General features: G+C 46.7%; 1 protein-coding gene across 1 annotated transcript in view; it reads left to right on the forward strand.

Moving 5' to 3' along the window:
* Positions 1 to 16,544, forward strand: part of LRRC2 (leucine rich repeat containing 2) — a 32,634-nt gene that overhangs the window by 5,966 nt on the left and 10,124 nt on the right. The window contains exons 2-6 of the mRNA XM_039228306.1: positions 3,318 to 3,461; positions 11,732 to 11,939; positions 14,782 to 14,938; positions 15,730 to 15,866; positions 16,081 to 16,226. Of these exons, the coding sequence (XP_039084237.1) occupies positions 3,337 to 3,461; positions 11,732 to 11,939; positions 14,782 to 14,938; positions 15,730 to 15,866; positions 16,081 to 16,226 (773 nt within the window). The 5' untranslated portion in view covers positions 3,318 to 3,336. The remainder of the gene's footprint in view (positions 1 to 3,317; positions 3,462 to 11,731; positions 11,940 to 14,781; positions 14,939 to 15,729; positions 15,867 to 16,080; positions 16,227 to 16,544) is intronic.

The following is a 16,544-nucleotide window of genomic DNA, read 5'->3' on the forward strand; positions in this document are numbered from 1 at the left end:
TCCTTGGATTTCACATTATGTGTAGACCTCTAGCAAATGTGGTCATCTCTTACTGTTCTTAAAGCCTCTACATTTTGTTACACTCATTCTCAAACAGAACATCTCACAGGAAAGACCTTGACTTAAAATCCCAGCCCATTCAAAACCCTCCTAACTGAAGACTAGACCCTCCTTCACTGCTTTGCAAGATGCAGGGGAAATGGGGAACGTAGTTAGATGACAGACAGAATATGCTCTTTCCCACCAAAATACTGACACTAACACTGATTTATAACCATTTAAAAATAGAACCCAAAGGCATCAAGAAAAAACTGTTCTGGGGCACCTGGGTGGCTCAGTTGGTCAAGCATCTGACTTTGGCTAAGGTCAGGATCTCGTGGTTTGTGAGTTCAAGCTTCACATCGGACTCTCTGCTGACAGCTCAGAGCCTGGAGCCTGCTTCAGATTCTGTGTCTCCTGTCTCTCTGCCCCTTCCCTGCTCATGCACTGTCTCTCTCTGTCTCTCAATAATAAATAAAGGTTAAAATTAAAAAAAAATATCTTTATGAAAGAAAAATAATAAAAAGAAGAGACTGTTCCTCTAAGATGCAAACTTGAACAACAGTTCTCCAAATGAATGCATGGAAACTAATGAGCAATGGTTTTTGGTTTTGTTTATTTTCATTTATTTTTAAAATTTTATTATTATTATTATTTTTTAATGTTTTAATTATTTCTGAGAGAGAGAAAGAGAGACAGTGTGAGCAGAGGAGGATCAGAGAGAGAGGAAGACACAGAATCTGAAGCAGGCTCCAGGCTCTGAGCTGTCAGCACAGAACCCAACACGGCGCTCAAATCCATAGACCGTGAGATCATGACCTGAGCCTAAGTCAGATGCTCAACCGACTGAGCCACCCAGGCACCCCTTCTCTTTTCAAGCTTGACTCTTGACCTCAGAGTTGTGAGTTCAAGCCCCACATTGGATATGGAGTCTACCAAAAAAAAAAAATTCTATCTACAAAATCTCACACCAAATATAACCGTATACGTACTTAGGCTAAAAGTAAAAGGATAGAATTGAGAAAGTGAAAAAACAACGCAGAAAATGGGAGAAAGGTTTTGCAAATCATCTCTTGGCGTGTTTAGAATAATTAAAGATGTATTCATTACAAGTCAACAATAAAAAGAGAAATGGCCCAATTTAAAAATTGGCAAAGGATCTGAGAAACATTTCTCCCAGGAAAGTATAAAGATGGCCAACAAGCACATAAAAAGGTGTTCAATCAACATCATTAGCTGTCAGGCAAATGCAAGTCAAAACAACTAAAGCCACTTCCCACCCACCGGGACAGCTCTGATGGAAAGTAACAGAAGAACAAGCGTGGACGGGGAGACACTGGAGCCTCATGCCCGGCTGCTGGGGCCGTAAGATGATGAAGCCGCTTTGGAAAACAGTCTGGCAGTTCCTAAAGAGCTCAAACACGTAGTTATCAGATGATCTCCAAACGCCGCTCTCACGTAGTTACCCAAGAGATCTGAAAACGTATGTCCGCACAAACACGCGCTCTGTTTGCACCTGAATCAGAAATCTCCTGTGGGTAAAAGAGTTTTAAGGGAGGCAAAAGGCAGTCCCAGCTGTCAGAACTGAAGGGAAAGATGGAAATAAGTTGGGGCCAGCATTTTCAGCTAGTTAGACAGAAATTATGGCTCCCCGGCGCCCTGCTACACAAACACGAGCTGGCCCCCCTACTCCGACTGGCAGGCCATTAATGGCGAGGACACAGCTGAGTCAGAAGATTAAATATTTGGTTTTGTATCCCCACTGACTGCCATTTAGAAGCGTCTGGAACTGGGACAGAGGATATTCAACAGGCCTGCTATTTGCCAACTGACATGCTGGGTGTGTGTGTGCGCCCGCACGCAAATCAGGAAATGGGTCTAGCCAGATTTCAATGCCGTTAAGTAGGGGAAATTTAAAACAATAACTAGGAAGTTATTTTTAGATAAGGGAGACAAGAGTAGGTTAGTGGAATGAACATTGAAATGTACTTTGATGTCCTGATCATTTTATTTTTCTTACAGTGAACAAAGAATCACTTAAAGGAAGCAGTAAAAAATGAGGTGGGAACATAAGCAGGAAAGAGAGAGCTCATGGGCCTGGGAGTGAAGCAATCTGGATGCGGATCATATTCATATTTCATCTATTCATTCAACAAACATTTGGTGGGGACCTGCTGTGTGTCAGGCACTATGCTAGGTCTCATCTCCATGTATGGGCCAAGATGTACCTGAGTTTGACTTTCTTTGCACTTGGAAAACCACATCAACAGAGATCGGCAGCTTCTGAGGGTTCACGTTGGAGGGGAACCTCACAGGACGCATCTCTGTGCTGTGTCGTGGGGTCAGTCCTGACTGGGAAGGTAGCTGTGCTTGGTGCAGGGAATGGTTTTGTTACTTAATGATGGCTGGTATGTAGCCTCAGACAACACATGGTGTGTATGTGTGTGTGTGTGTTTTCAGATTAACTCATGAACTTCCCTTGAGCATGTTACAACCTGCAAGAATATTAGATGCTAGAAAATTCGGAACTATGAGACTTGAGGAATGAATGCCCGGGGGCTTTGGGAACCCACAATTCAGCTGAGAGGTAGGGACAGAAGTGTGACCTTCTAGAGGAGAGGCTTGCAGGGTGAGTGTTGAACTTGACTTCCTCAGAATACGATCAGGCTTTAAGAACATTAGCAAACTGCCACCCTGGAGTAACAGGGCATTTCATCGGGGCTTTAGGGAATTGATTCATTCATGTTTCATTAAATATTTTTTTTAATTTTAGAGAGAGAATGTGTGTGTGAATGAGAGAGAGGGGCAGAGGGAGGGAGAGAGAGAGAGAGAGAGAGAGAGAGAGAATATCAGATTCCACATCCAGCGTGGCGCTCAATTCCATGACCCTGGGATCGTGACCTGAGCCGTAATCCAGAGTTGGATGCTCAACCGACTGAGCCACCCAGGCGCCCCATTCATGTTTCATTTTATTTATTTATTTAAAAGTGTATTTATTTTTGAGAGAGAGAGAGGGAGAGAGAGAGAGAGAATGAGTGGGGGAGGAGCAGAGAGAGAGGCAGACACAGAATCTGAAGCAGGCTCCAGGCTCTGAGCTGTCAGCACAGAGCCCGACACGGGGCTTGAACCCACAGACCACGAGATCATGACCTGAGTGGAAGTTGGCGCCTTAACTGACTAAGCCACCCAGGCACCCCTCATGTTTCATTTTAAAGCTCATGCCAACACTATTTGCTTCTGTGTTTACAAAGCTGACATAATGTATGTTTCTTAAACAGGTAATTTCACACTTCCAAAATGGGCCACAAAGTGGTCGTATTCGACATTTCTGTCGTCAGAGCCTTGTGGGAAACTCGTGTCAAGAAGCACAAAGCCTGGCAGAAGAAGGAGGCAGAGAGGCTTGAGAAAAGCGCCTTGGAAAAGTATGTGTTTTCTGTCCTTGACTGTGGCTTCTCTAGTGGATGGGGACCCTGCAGGCAGCATGGCGGAGGAGGGGGGTGCCTTCCTTCTGGGATCTCTCAGTCAGTGACTCTTGCTCGGGGGGTCCTCAGAGCCACCACACTGTTGCCTGGCTAGTGAACGTCCAATTCCCATAATAGTCGCACCCAGTGTCGTAAGGACCCACGTGCATTCCAGTCCCCGGATGACACAGTAAACTCCGCAGTGAGCTTTGTGGACGGCTGCGAGGCTGGCCGCACGAGGCTGTCTGCTGCACCCCACACAGGCAGCCCATGTGACAGTGCCCTAGGGCAGCTCAAGGCCATCTCCATCATGCGCTTTGGCCCTCACCTGTTGAACTGAATGCTCGATAAGTATTGATGCATTTTTACTTGGATTGAGATGATGTGATTTGATGAACTGATCGTGTCGACTCATGAAGTTTGAGGAAAAGGGAGTTGCTTGTATATGAAATGAAGTCGCGTGCTTTGGAAAAAACTACATTTGTGATAAATATGAGGCATGCAATGGACTCTGCACTGCGCAAGTCTGAATATGACGAGCTGGAAAGGTTGCACATGCGGGTGGCTTTGCACGTCTGTACTTTTTACCACCCCTCTCCCCCAAGAAAGAGTCCAAACCGGGGCTCCCGGCTGACGTGTGAAGGGTGTGACTTACCTAAGAAAGGCAGAATGGGATTCCGACCGGCAGACCTATTTCAGAGGAGGCCCGTGACCCTATCTCAAGTTGGCAAGTGGGGATGTATTTCTATGCTTGAGGCTAAAAAACAAAATGTGTAAGGTGTGAACGTCTCTCTATCCTGGGCTCTCCATTATTACAAACTATTTGGATGCAACGAATACCTATTCTGACCACACTTGATGGTTCAGCTGTGATTATAAGCCTCCCCGCTGACCCAGGTGGTTATCATTATCCCCAGTCTGAAGACAAGGCGGCTGGGGCCCAAGTGATTTTGCCCAGGTTGGTACAGCTGGTCAGTGGAGGGTTTGGCCAAGCTCTTCCCCCTGCATCGTGTTGTAATCCCAGAGAGTTGGGATGTTCTTTTCACTGGCACTCAGCTGAGGTTATCCAATATGATGTGGATCTTGAACTTAAGAATTGGCACCTCAGACTCGGCATCAGTGGCTCTGAGTGATCTACACTAGCACGAATGATCTACACTAGCATGAATTACACAAGGTCCCCGTGCCCCGTGAGCCCAGAGTGACCCTCGGTTCTGTTTCTCTCCTCCCTCCTCCTCCCTTCTAGCATCCGGGGTTACCCTTGGGGAGGACCACTTGCTGAATGGGGACCCAAGCCCTGGGGTTTTGGGGAAAGTGCCTGTAGCTGATGTAACCCCCTGAGGATTCTGGGAGCAGGAAGCACCTGGAGAGACCCAGGGTCCACAAACTCTTTTGGAGTGGTGTTTGCCTCTTGGACTCTGTCGTTCATCATGGTGCCAAATGCCTTCATGAGCAGGTTCACGCGTCTCCTGTGCCCCGGGTCAGCCTTGAATTGGGCTTGGTGTCATTGGGCTTGTGCTGTGTCTTATCTTGTCCTAAGAACAGAAAACCTCTTAGGGATTTGTTAGGCTTCTCTAGCTCAGTCTAAGAAAAAGAGCCATCAAATTTGCTGGGCAGGTGAGGAGGAAGTGGGGATGGTGGAGGGAGGAATGTAGCTGTTCAAGGATGAAGTTTCTTAGTTTCCCAAGACCTGCAAAAAATGTAGTAAATTCACCTTTTTTTTGGCAGGTATTTCTGAGTTTCCATAATGTGATTCTTAATACTATTTGGAGGTTAATCTTTAGTTTCTCAAGATCTGTTTTCTGCGGGGAAGTTAATATGTTGAAAAACTGATGAAAATGCCTTTTCACAAATGGCAATTATCTGTTGAATTTAATTTTACAAAAACAGGCAAAACCCTCCTGTTTGCTCTGTGACCCCCCCCCCTTCATGGTACTTCATTTTGTAAGACTGTATTTGTTCCATGAAACATGGAAAAAAACTTAAAAATTATAAGTAGAGATATAATACAGAATATCACTCTACCTGAAAGAAACTCAATCACGGAAGGAGAGAGATAGAGCCTCTCTGAGTGATGACTTTCTCATCCAACGAGACTCTTTGCCATCCAGGCTAGGATTGTGGGTTCATTTGCTAAGGGAAGAGCACTTTATTTGCACATTTATTGATTTAATTAGTAGAACTCTAACAGCATCATTTTACATGTTTGTCTCATATTTGAAGTTCTATTAAAATTGACTCAAGGGGAAGATTATTCAATTACATGGGTGATAAAGTATAAAGACAATGACAGTTTATTGATCTCATTTGATCTTTTTTCCCATTTGCTTTTTTTTTCATCGAAGTATAGCTGGCACACTGTGTCACATTAGCTTCAGGCGTATGATGTAGTGATTCGACAACTTTATACATTATTTTTTAAAAAAAATTTTTTAGTGGTTTATTTATTTCTGAGAGAGAGAGAGACAGTGTGAGCAGGGGAGGGTCAGAGACAGAGGGAGACACAGAATCAGAAGCAGGCTCCAGGCTCTGAGCTAGCTGTCAGCACAGAGCCCGACGCAGGGCTTGAACCCACAAACTGTGAGATCATGACCTGAGCCGAAGTCGGACGCTTAGCCGACTGAGCCACCCAGGTGCCCCAACTCTATACATTATTATTCACATATTTACTTATCTGAATTACTCTCAAGGAAGAGGACAGAATTTAAAAATGTTTATATATATGGTCATCTTTACTCTCACTAAAAAGCAGCTCATATTTTTATGAGGTTTTGGAGGAAATGAGACATAAAATATTTAAAAAGAAATCCAAAAAAGATTTGGTATATGATTATTTTCTTAAAGTTTATTTATTTATTTTGAGAGAGAGAGAAAGAGAAAGAGCACAAGTTGGGGAGGAACAGAGAGAGAGAGAGAGAGAGAGAGAGAGAGAGAATCCCAAGCAGGCTCCCCACTGTCAACGCAGAACCCACTGTGGGGCTGGAACTCACAAACCACGAGATCATGACCTGAGCTGAATGAAATCAAGAGCTGGATGCTTAACCACCTGTGCCACCCAGGCGCCCCATGGTATATGATATTTTTGATGAGATGTGTCTAATATCCTTTTTTTCCTCCATTTTAAAAATGTTGGCTATACCAAAAGACATGAGCCACTTAATGTGGGTTTGTAATTTGTGATATAGGAAGGATGTATTCTGTAGGGCTTAATGGGCATCATTTCGTTACATTGGCAGGGGGTCCCTTCAGGTTTGATATAAAAAAATGAGGGTAGAAAAGCTGGAGACGTTAGCCTGAAAAGTGCTGGGTGAACACAAGACCCGGTGGTGGCTGTACTTCTGGTCGCTGACAGTTCTAGACGATTTCTTCTATTTGTTTGGGGAGCAAGTCTGAGACCCAGGGTCTGCCCCACAGCCATGACTGCCACAGTCAGTTCTAGATCTGTGGGCAGGTATTTGCATTTCTCTTTATCATATGGTATTAAAATACTTACTTTATACAGAAGAGCTAATCATGAAAAGTAACAATCCCAAGCCAATCCCATCACTTTCTCCCAGAATTAAATTCATCTCTCTCCATGTATTTTTAAGTTTATTGCATTATGTATAGACTTCTCTGTAGATCCTGAAGCCCTGCCTGCTTGGTTGCTGAGTGCTTATCCTCAGCACAGCTCAGTGGCTAGGATCTGGGTAGGGTGGTAGCTCGGCCAGCCAGGGCCACAGGTGAAATACTTTGCTCAAACGCTCCCCTTTCTCCCAGCTAAATGACAAGCTTGAAACTCCAGTGATCTCCAAAGTGGTTTTGGAAGACCCAAAACGTCTACATAGAGACCTGGGGGGGGCAGCCCTGCAGAAATCCAGGAATGAAAGTTCTGGACAGACACAACAGCAGTGTGAATACGGAGGCATGCATTGGCGTGAGTGTTCAAGGGAGAGCAAGGAGGCCAGTGCGAGGGCCAGAAAAAGCAAGTGACGGTGAGGTAGCAGGTGTGGCCACTCAGTCAAGGCGATGGCACAGACCAGTAGGGCCCCGTCAGTGCAGTGGGACATTGCTTTGCTGTGTGGGATGAGGAGCCAGGGACATTGGGACGGGCTTACTTGAACCACTGGGCGAGTTTAGACCATAAAGGGGACAACAGTGATGTCTGGAGATGATGATGACATGGGCAAGATGGGAAGGTGGTGAGGTGTGGCTGGATTCTCGTAGAACTGATCACATCTCTTGATGGATTTGCTATAAGGTTATGAAAAAAAGCACAGAGCCAACAATGAGCCTGAGGTTTTTAGCCAGAGTCTCCGGAAGGTTTTTATGGCTTTTATGGGAAAAGGCAGGTTTTGGGGTGAAGATTAGGAGTTTGGTCTGGAACCTGTTAACTGTGGGACACCTTTTAGACATTCAGGTGGAGCTCCAGGGAGGGCAAAGAAACCAGATTCAGTGAGGAAGTCTTGGATAGAGAAATAGAACTGGTCATGATCACCATACAGATAGTAGGTAAAGCCATGAGACTGGGGGATAAGCCAAAGAACGAGTGTGAGTGCAGAGAGAGACGAGAAGAGGCCCAAGGGCTGGGTGTTGGGCCCTTAGGGATTCGGAGGTTGGGAAGAGAGAGGCGAGGAAGGGGAGGGTCAGGAGAGGGGGGAGGCAGCCCAGCCACTGGAGAGGCAGGGGTGGCATCAGCAGAGAGAGGGGTCCTGGGAACCAAGGGGACCTTCAGGCTTCATGGGGGGGGGGGAGGAAGGGGTGTTGCATATGGGCCAGAGAAGACGAGGACTCGATTTGACCATTGAGTTTAGCAAAATGGAGGTCACGATGACCTTGGGAAGAGTTTCCAAAGACAGTGACGGTGACTGAAGGGGGTTCAACCGAGAACGGGTGGTGGAGGAGGCAGGGGTGGGGGGCGGGAAGGAGGGTTGTGAGCCAGCACAGCTCTTTCACGGGGTTGGCCTGATGGAAGACTTAAGGTTGCGGGAATGACGGGGGTGGGGTGGGGGAGTGGTGCCCTTTAATCCGGGAGAGGTAACCGCGTGCACATGCGCTGATGGGAACACTCTCCCAAAGTGAAACACTGAGGAGAGAGGACTGCTGCAGAAAGTTCTTGAGTCTGTGAGGGCTGGATTTAACCCAGAAGGGGGTGGGGGCAGGGGTTGGCCCAGGGAAGACGTGGGAGAGTCCTTCCAGGCAAGCCTGAAGGGAACAGGTGCAAGTAGGTGGCGTAGATGTGGCCCCGGGAATGTTCCCTTTCATTTGTCTCCTCCCTCCCTGAGCCAGAAGCTCTGAGACTGAGGATGGGGTAGGCGGTGGAGAAGGTTTGCTTAAAAGGAAGAAGATGTGCCAGAGTCACCTCGGGATGCGGTGGCTGCCAGCAGCAGTGAGGGGCTTCTGGGGATGGGAGTCACGATCAAAGGAAGGCCAGTTTGCAAGGCTGTGAATCTTCCTCCGTGCTCACGAACCGGGTGGGCGTAGGTGCGGGGCAGGGGAGAAGCGGATGCCCCCTTAGCTGAACTTTGTCCAAGCGCACAGTAAAGAGTAAGAGAGGGACGAGGGGGTCAAGGAGGGGTTCAGGAGGTGATTAAAGTGAGGACCATGACATTTATTTTATAAAAGCTTTATTGATGAGTATAACCAATTCACAATAAACTATACGTATTTAAAGTAGATAGTTTGAAAAGTTTGACCTACCTATTCATCTGTAAAACCATCCCCGCAATCTAGATATGATCATATCTGTCACCTTGTGAGCCTCTTCTTCACTCTTGGTGATTCTTTCCTCTCATTTCCTGTCCCTAGTGCCCAGGCAGTTGCTCCTTCCTGCCACTATATATTACTTTGCATTTATTATATTCCAAATAAATGCAATCACTTTATATAAATGGAATCATTCTCTTTTTTGGTCTGGATTCTTTCATTCAGCCTAATGACACTGAGATGATTCTTCTTTTTTTTTTTTAAATGTTTTTATTTTTGATAGGGAGAGAGACAGAGCATGAGCAGGGTAGGGACAGAGAGAGGGAGACACAGAATCTGAAGCAGGCTCCAGGCTCTGAGCTGTCAGCACAGAGCCAGATGCGGGACTCAAACTCAGGAACCGTGAGATCATGACCTGAGCTGCAGTCGGACACTTAAGCGACTGAGTCACCCAGGCTCCCCAACACTGAGATGCATTCATGTTGTAGTGTGTATCAATAGTTCATTTCTTTTTCTTGCCAAGGACTATTCCATTGTATGGATAAACGAGTCTGTCCATCCATTCACCTGTGAAGGTGTATATGAGTTGTTTTCGGTTTGGGGCTATAAAGCTAATATGTGCATATGCCCATGTCTTTGTATGGATATATGCTTTCCTCTCTTTTATATAAATACCTAGGGCTGGAATGTCTGGGTCATATGGTAAATATATGCTCTTTATAAAGCCCATTGTGGGGGCACCTGGATGGCTTAGCCAACTTAAGTGTCTGACTCTTGATTTCAGCTCAGGTCATGATCTCAGAGTTGTGAGATTGAGCCCCTGTGTCAGGATCTGTGCTGGGCATGGAGCCTGTTTAAGCCTCTCTCCCCCTCTGCCCCTCACCCTGTTTCCTGCACACACGTACCCTTTCCTCACCCCCCACCCCGCCAAAAAAAATCCATTGAGATCTTGAGGGTTGGTGGCTAGCAGGGTCTGGCTGTGTCCCCAACCACTCACCCCCACATGTGGCACTCCTGGGAAATTGCTGATATTTATGTAAAAATTTTTTAATGTTTACTATTTTTGACAGAGAGACAGACAGAGACAGAGCATGAGCAGGGGAGGGACAAAGAGAGAGTGAGATACAGAATCCAAGGCAGGCTCCAGGCTCTGAGCTGTCAGCATGGAGCCTGATGCAGGGCTCAAACCCATGTGCAGTGAGATCATGACCTGGGCCAAAGTCGGGTGCTTAACTGACCAAGCTACCCAGGTGCCCTGGGAATTATTGACATTTAATGACACATTAGCCCTGCTACCAAGCTTTGCTAACACTTCTAACATTTGACTGGAGGAAAGACTCAGCCTATCAAGCACCTGCTAGAATGTTTCAACACATTTTATTCCTTTAAAAGCAGGGTCCGAGCTCTGAATCAGGGGTCATTTGCTGGCTCTGGGCCATCTCCACAGCTGTGGTTTCCCTACTTACTCATTCTCTAGGATTTGCACATCACGTTTAGTCAGAAGCAGGCCGTTATGATCTTACGAAGTGAGGAACTAATGCAGAATGCTTGGTGGGTCAGACAAAACCCAAGCAAGACTGAGAGCAGCTGCAACGACAGAAATGAGGAGGTGATCATGACTTTGAGCCCTGAGGGTCCCAATCCAAGGAGAGATGAGGGGAAGAGGTCTGGGCTTCCTCTCTCACCTCACCGCACCCCTGCCCAACTTTTGAAACTCCGAATGCTTCAGAGGGCACCCAACTTGTGATAAAGGTTAATCTTTAAAAAACGTGAAGTCCTCGCGCTGCTGCAGATAGAACAGGAATGTGTGTTAAAATTCCATTTTTCTCATGGTTAAACAAAAGGACGAGCCGTAAGGTGTTACAACCGGGTCAAAGGAGAGTCCAGAGGACACACGCATGTGGATGGCAGGAAACTTGAAATGCATCTGCACACGGAACAGACTGTCTCCAGAGGTGGGGGAGGGCCGTCCCTCCACCGGACAGAATTGATTTGTGCACCTGTAGTCGAGCATTATTTGTGTTGCTGTCAGTTTCCTACAAGTTCACCTTGATCTCTACAGAGTTGTCAAAACCTGTCAGGTATCTCCCAAACCGGGGCTGCCTATGTAGTTCGATCAAGATGCCCTTGAATGATCAGCCTATTCTTTTTGCTCCACATTAAAAAAAAACAAAAAAGAACCCAACAACAATAGTAGCAAAACTTGGGCTAGCATCACATCGTATCAAAGTAAATTGTAATGCATCAAATACATAGGTAAATGTGGTAGAAATTTTAGGCAGGAATTCCATCCCACCCACCTTCTCGACTTTCTAAATCAGAGTTGTTGATAATTCACATCTCCGAGGGTTTAAGGTCCCCCTATGTTCCTGCAGCAGAGGAAACCAGGCAGGAGGTTGGGGGCGTGGGGGGGTTGCTGAGGGTTGGGCGGGGTGCTTAAGTCACCCTCGGTTTCAGCTGGGAAACCGCAGTGGGAAACTGTAGCTGCTCTGGGGAGGCCAGGGCGTTCCCCGGGAGAGTGACTGTGGCTTCTGCTGCCCACGTAGGATCAAGGAAGAGTGGAATTTCGTGGCTGAGTGCAGGAGGAAGGGCATCCCCCAGGCTGCGTACTGCAAGAATGGCTTCGTAGATACCAGCGTGAGGCTTCTGGAAAAGATCGAAAGGAACTCTCTCACCAGGCAGAGTTTACTTTCCAAAGAAAGAGACAAACGGAGCAGTGCGTTTGTGTTTGAACTTTCGGGGGAGCAGTGGACGGTGAGTGCCGGATGTGTGATGTGCGCTGCTGAGCTGAGCTCAGGGCGTTGGCCTTGGCTTTGGCCTTGGCCCTGACACAGAGAGCGCTCCGCTCCTGCTTCTAGAGAGCTTTCCTGTGGATGGGGAGGAGCGGGGTTTTCACATCCTTTCCTCTGTGCAAGACCGTGCTTCCTGCTGGAGAGGGCCGCAGGGTCCCCTAGGGTACCTCGGAGGCTGGCAGGGGCTGGGCCCCGGGGGAGAGGGCCCCCCCCCGGATGGCTCAGCCTTTAAAATGCTTAATCCTGCCATCTCGCCCCCAGATGTTTAAAATCACTTTGCCTTTTTAAAAAAAAAATTGTTTATTTACTAATTTTTTTTTTTTTTGAGAGAGAGAGAAAGCGGAAGAGGGGCAGAGAGAGAGGGAGATACTGAATCAGAAGCAGGCTCCAGGCTCCGAACTGTCAGCACAGAGCCCAACGCAGGGGCCTCAAACTCACAAACCACGAGACTCACTTTGCCTTTTTTTTTTTTTTTTCTAAATGAAGCATGACCTTCACCTAACAACTCCCAGAGGGTGGCGACTTTGCTCAAGTGTCAGGGTGTGCAGAGCCGCAAAGGGATTTGGGCAGACCCTTCAGCTGCTTCTCCTCTGAGGTTCTGAGGCCAGGACAAAGGTGCCCCCTTTCTTTCTCCAGTGGCTTCCTTCTCCCTCCGCCCCTGACCTGCTGCTTTGCTTGGAGAGGCACCCCTAGAGCTTGCCCGTGTTCTGACGGTTCCTCGTGCAAGCAGCACCTGCGTGCGCCAGGAGAAGGTGCACCCAAGCTGTGATCCCTTTCTGGGGGCCAGGGTTCTCTGGGGCCTGCGCTCCAACTCTTTTTATCCCCCCGACTTCTACTGAGGGGGCTCTGGGCCGAGAGACTAAACTTTGGGGGGCGATCCTGGGGCCGTCCTTTATTGGCCATGTGACCTGGGGCAGTTTATTCCACTTTTATATATTTTATCTTTTCCCCAGTAAGATGGTGTTAAAGCTTCCGTCGGCCCCTCTGAGGGCTTTTGCAGGGGTGAGATGGGCAGATATTCTCATTTCTTAGTGGCACTGCCCTCTGGGAGAGGCAGGGAGAGATTATTACTGTACAACCTTAGTGTTCTTTCTCCTGCGTCCCCATCATCGAGATCAGTGGGCAGTGGGTACTCATCTGGATTTCTTTTCTTTTTTAATGTTTATTTATTTATTTTGAGAGCGAGAGAGAGCAAGCAAGAGAGAACAGAGGAGAGGCAGAGAGAGAGGCAGAGAGAGAATCCCAATCAGGCTCCATTCGCGCTGTCAGTGCAGAGCCCCCTGACATGAGGCTCGAACCCACAAATCATGAGATCATGCCCAAGTGGGAGTCGGATGCTTAACCGACTGAGCCACCCAAGCATCCCACATCTGGATTTCTAATTAAATACTGCTGGTAAATCATTTCCAGTTGCTATCATCAAACATGGTCCTGGTCTTAGGGCTCAGCCCACAGGGGTTACCCAGCCCACCGGGAGGCTATCGCCTACAACGATAAGTACTTCTCAGCACCTTGACGGTTATATCCCAGAGCACTTGAGCCAGGGGAGGCGTCGGATACAGCTGGGTTCTTCTGTCACCGAGGAAATGAAAGCCCAGGGAGGTGGTGTGCCTGAAAATGACAGAGCCTGGCCCAGAATTCAGGTGCTCTTTCCTATCATAGATTCATAAAAACATTTAGAAATTTGCCGCAGCAAACATGAGCTGTTGGTCAAGCAACTACGCAGGAAGGGAAAGGTAGCACACATTTTAAAATCTAATGCACGGACAGATTTTGCTTTTAGAAGATGTTAAGTTCATGTGTTGTAAATAAATCATGTATGTCATGGCTATGGGGGGAGCCCGGCTGTTTGTGTTCACCGTGCATTTGATTTTAGTGACATCATGAATCCATAGCAGCTTTGGAATTGGGCTAACCTGCTTTTGTGAAATTAATGACGACTGCGGCGTGGTTTTTTTCTGTTGTATTTTTTTTAGTTTATTTGAGGGGCGCCTGGGTGGCTCAGCCGGTTAAGCGTCCGACTTCGGCTCAGGTCATTATATCATGGCTTGTGAGTTTGAGCCCTGCATCGGGCTCTGTGCTGACAGCTCAGATTCTGATTCGGATTCTGTGTCCCCCTCTCTCTCTGCCCCTCACCTGCTTGCACTCTATTTCTGTCTCTCTCAAAACAAATGAACATTAAAATTTTTTAAAATTATGTTTATTTATTTTGAGAGAGAGAGAGAGAAAGACAGAGCATGAGTTGGGGAGGGGCAGAGAGAGAGGGAGACACAGAATCTGAAACAGGCTCCAGGCTCTGAGCTGTCAGCACAGAGCCTGACTTGGGGCTCAAAATCACAGACAGTGAGATCATGATATGAGCTGAAGTTGGACTTAACTGACTGAGCCACCCAGGTGCCTCTAAATTTTTTTTTTTAATTCAAGTTTATTGGAGAGAGAGAGAGAGAGAGAGAGAACAAGCGGCGGGGGGGGGGGCAGGGAGAGAGAGAGAATCTCAAGCAGGCTCTACATGGTCAGTGCAGAGCCTGGCTTGAGGCTCGATCCCACAAACTGTGAAATCATGACCTGAGCCGAACTCAAGAGTCGGACGCTTAACTGACTGAGCCACCCAGGTGCCCCTACAGAGTCTTAAAAGTGGCTTCACACAGCAGCTGTCGAGCTGGCGAAGGGCGGGCCTAGTGCTCTCTCGCATGCTCTCTCGTCTTCTACATTGATGCCCTAATATACTTGGCTTTGTACACGCTGCCCCTCTGCTCCAAGATGTTGAGGAACTGGTTGTGACTGATGTAATCATTTTATTTTAGGAGCTCCCTGACTCGTTGAAGGAGCAGACACACCTGAAAGAGTGGCATATCAGCAATACCCTGATTCAAATCATTCCTACCTATATCGAGCTGTTTCAAGCCATGAGAATTCTGGATCTGCCAAAAAACCAAATCTCTCATCTTCCAGGTGAAATTGGTATGTTCCTTAGTGGGAGCCTTTGACATTCTGCTCTGGTGAGCAAGCAGCTGGCGGGCAGGCAGCACGGCGCTCCAGGAAACTGCTGGCCAGCGCTGTTTCCTGTGTCCCCAGAGCCAGTGGCTTGTTTGCAGCGCCCCCTGGGGCCACCTTCCCACCTGTGGAACTCAACACAGGCAGACGCTGGCCAGTCGCTCTGAAACTAGACGTGTCATGAGTGAACAATGCTGTGTTTAGGAACTTTGTGTTTGTCTTCTTTTAGTTTGAGAAAGACAAGCACACAATGATATGTGTGCTACATAAACATAAACTACATAAACATAAACTACATAAACATAAACATAAACTACATAAACATAAACATAAACTACAACCAGTTGGTCCCACATATTAGTCCGTTGATGAGTTTAGTGTAGCCTGTTAGGTCATTTTGATCAACATTTTATACATTTCCGCCATTTTTCTGTTCAGCTGCAGTACCTGGAAATGAAAACCGCAATGGTCATTACTGCTCCTCTTTGTCTTGGGGTGTGAGGGGTGAAGGTCTGGGGGCTGCCTGTAGTTTGATGAAGGATTAAATAGAGAGTAAGCAAAACACACTCATCAAGGACACATGCTCAGGATAAAAGAGGAGCTGACATTGAATAAAGTGCTTAAAAAACAAATACAAAATTACGTTTCGTGTCTCACCCATCATCATTTATACAAATGTTTTGTATCCTTGTCTTGTTTTTGCTGTTAAAAAAACTTTAAGGGATCTACCCTGTGATGTTTATTTCCTCTGATGACAGGTTGTTTGAAGAACCTGAGAGAACTCAATGTGAGTTTCAACCATCTGAGGAGCATTCCTCCAGAACTGGGGGACTGTGAAAATCTAGAGAAACTGGATTGTTCTGGAAATCTAGAATTAACTGAGCTCCCCTTTGAAGTAAGAAAGCAATCATGTTTGCACTATGATTTACTTTTATTTGGCTGACGACATGGGATGATCTATAACGTGGGGAAGATGTTTTACAAGCTGGAGGCCATCTTTGTTATATCGCACTTTCTTGACATTTCAATCACGATACCAGCAAGTAGTCGAACTTCATTCCTGCTCTCGCAAAAGTAATTAGAGTATACATGTTGTTATTCCTTTCTAGTTAAGTAACTTGAAGCAAGTGACATTCGTAGATATCTCGGCAAACAGGTTTGCCAGTGTCCCGATCTGTGTCCTGAGGATGCCTAACTTGCAGTGGTTCGATATCAGCAACAATAGCTTGACCGATCTGCCTCAAGATATAGACAGGTAGCTACTCGCGTTCTGAAGGTGAGGTGTGTATGCATTAGTTACTAACGCCTTAAACACCGTTACCATGTTAAACATGCGTAACCCGTGAATGGTCTTTGAAATCAATGGATTTTCCAAAAGTTTACTGTTTCTGGGAAATGAGTCTGGTTCTTTATATAATAAGACAGTTTCCAATCTGTGCCCTACGCGTGTAAGCATATATATGTGCATTTGAACACATCTTCATTGTCTTGATGAATTTTACTTCCCTCCTCAATAGAATGGTATCATTAACTTTCTTTTGTTCCACGGAAATAGAAAAGCATGTTTATTATG

The sequence above is a fragment of the Hyaena hyaena genome, unplaced genomic scaffold (assembly GCF_003009895.1).
Source record: "Hyaena hyaena isolate Hyena2069 unplaced genomic scaffold, ASM300989v1 scaffold_30, whole genome shotgun sequence".
NCBI lineage: Eukaryota > Metazoa > Chordata > Mammalia > Carnivora > Hyaenidae > Hyaena > Hyaena hyaena.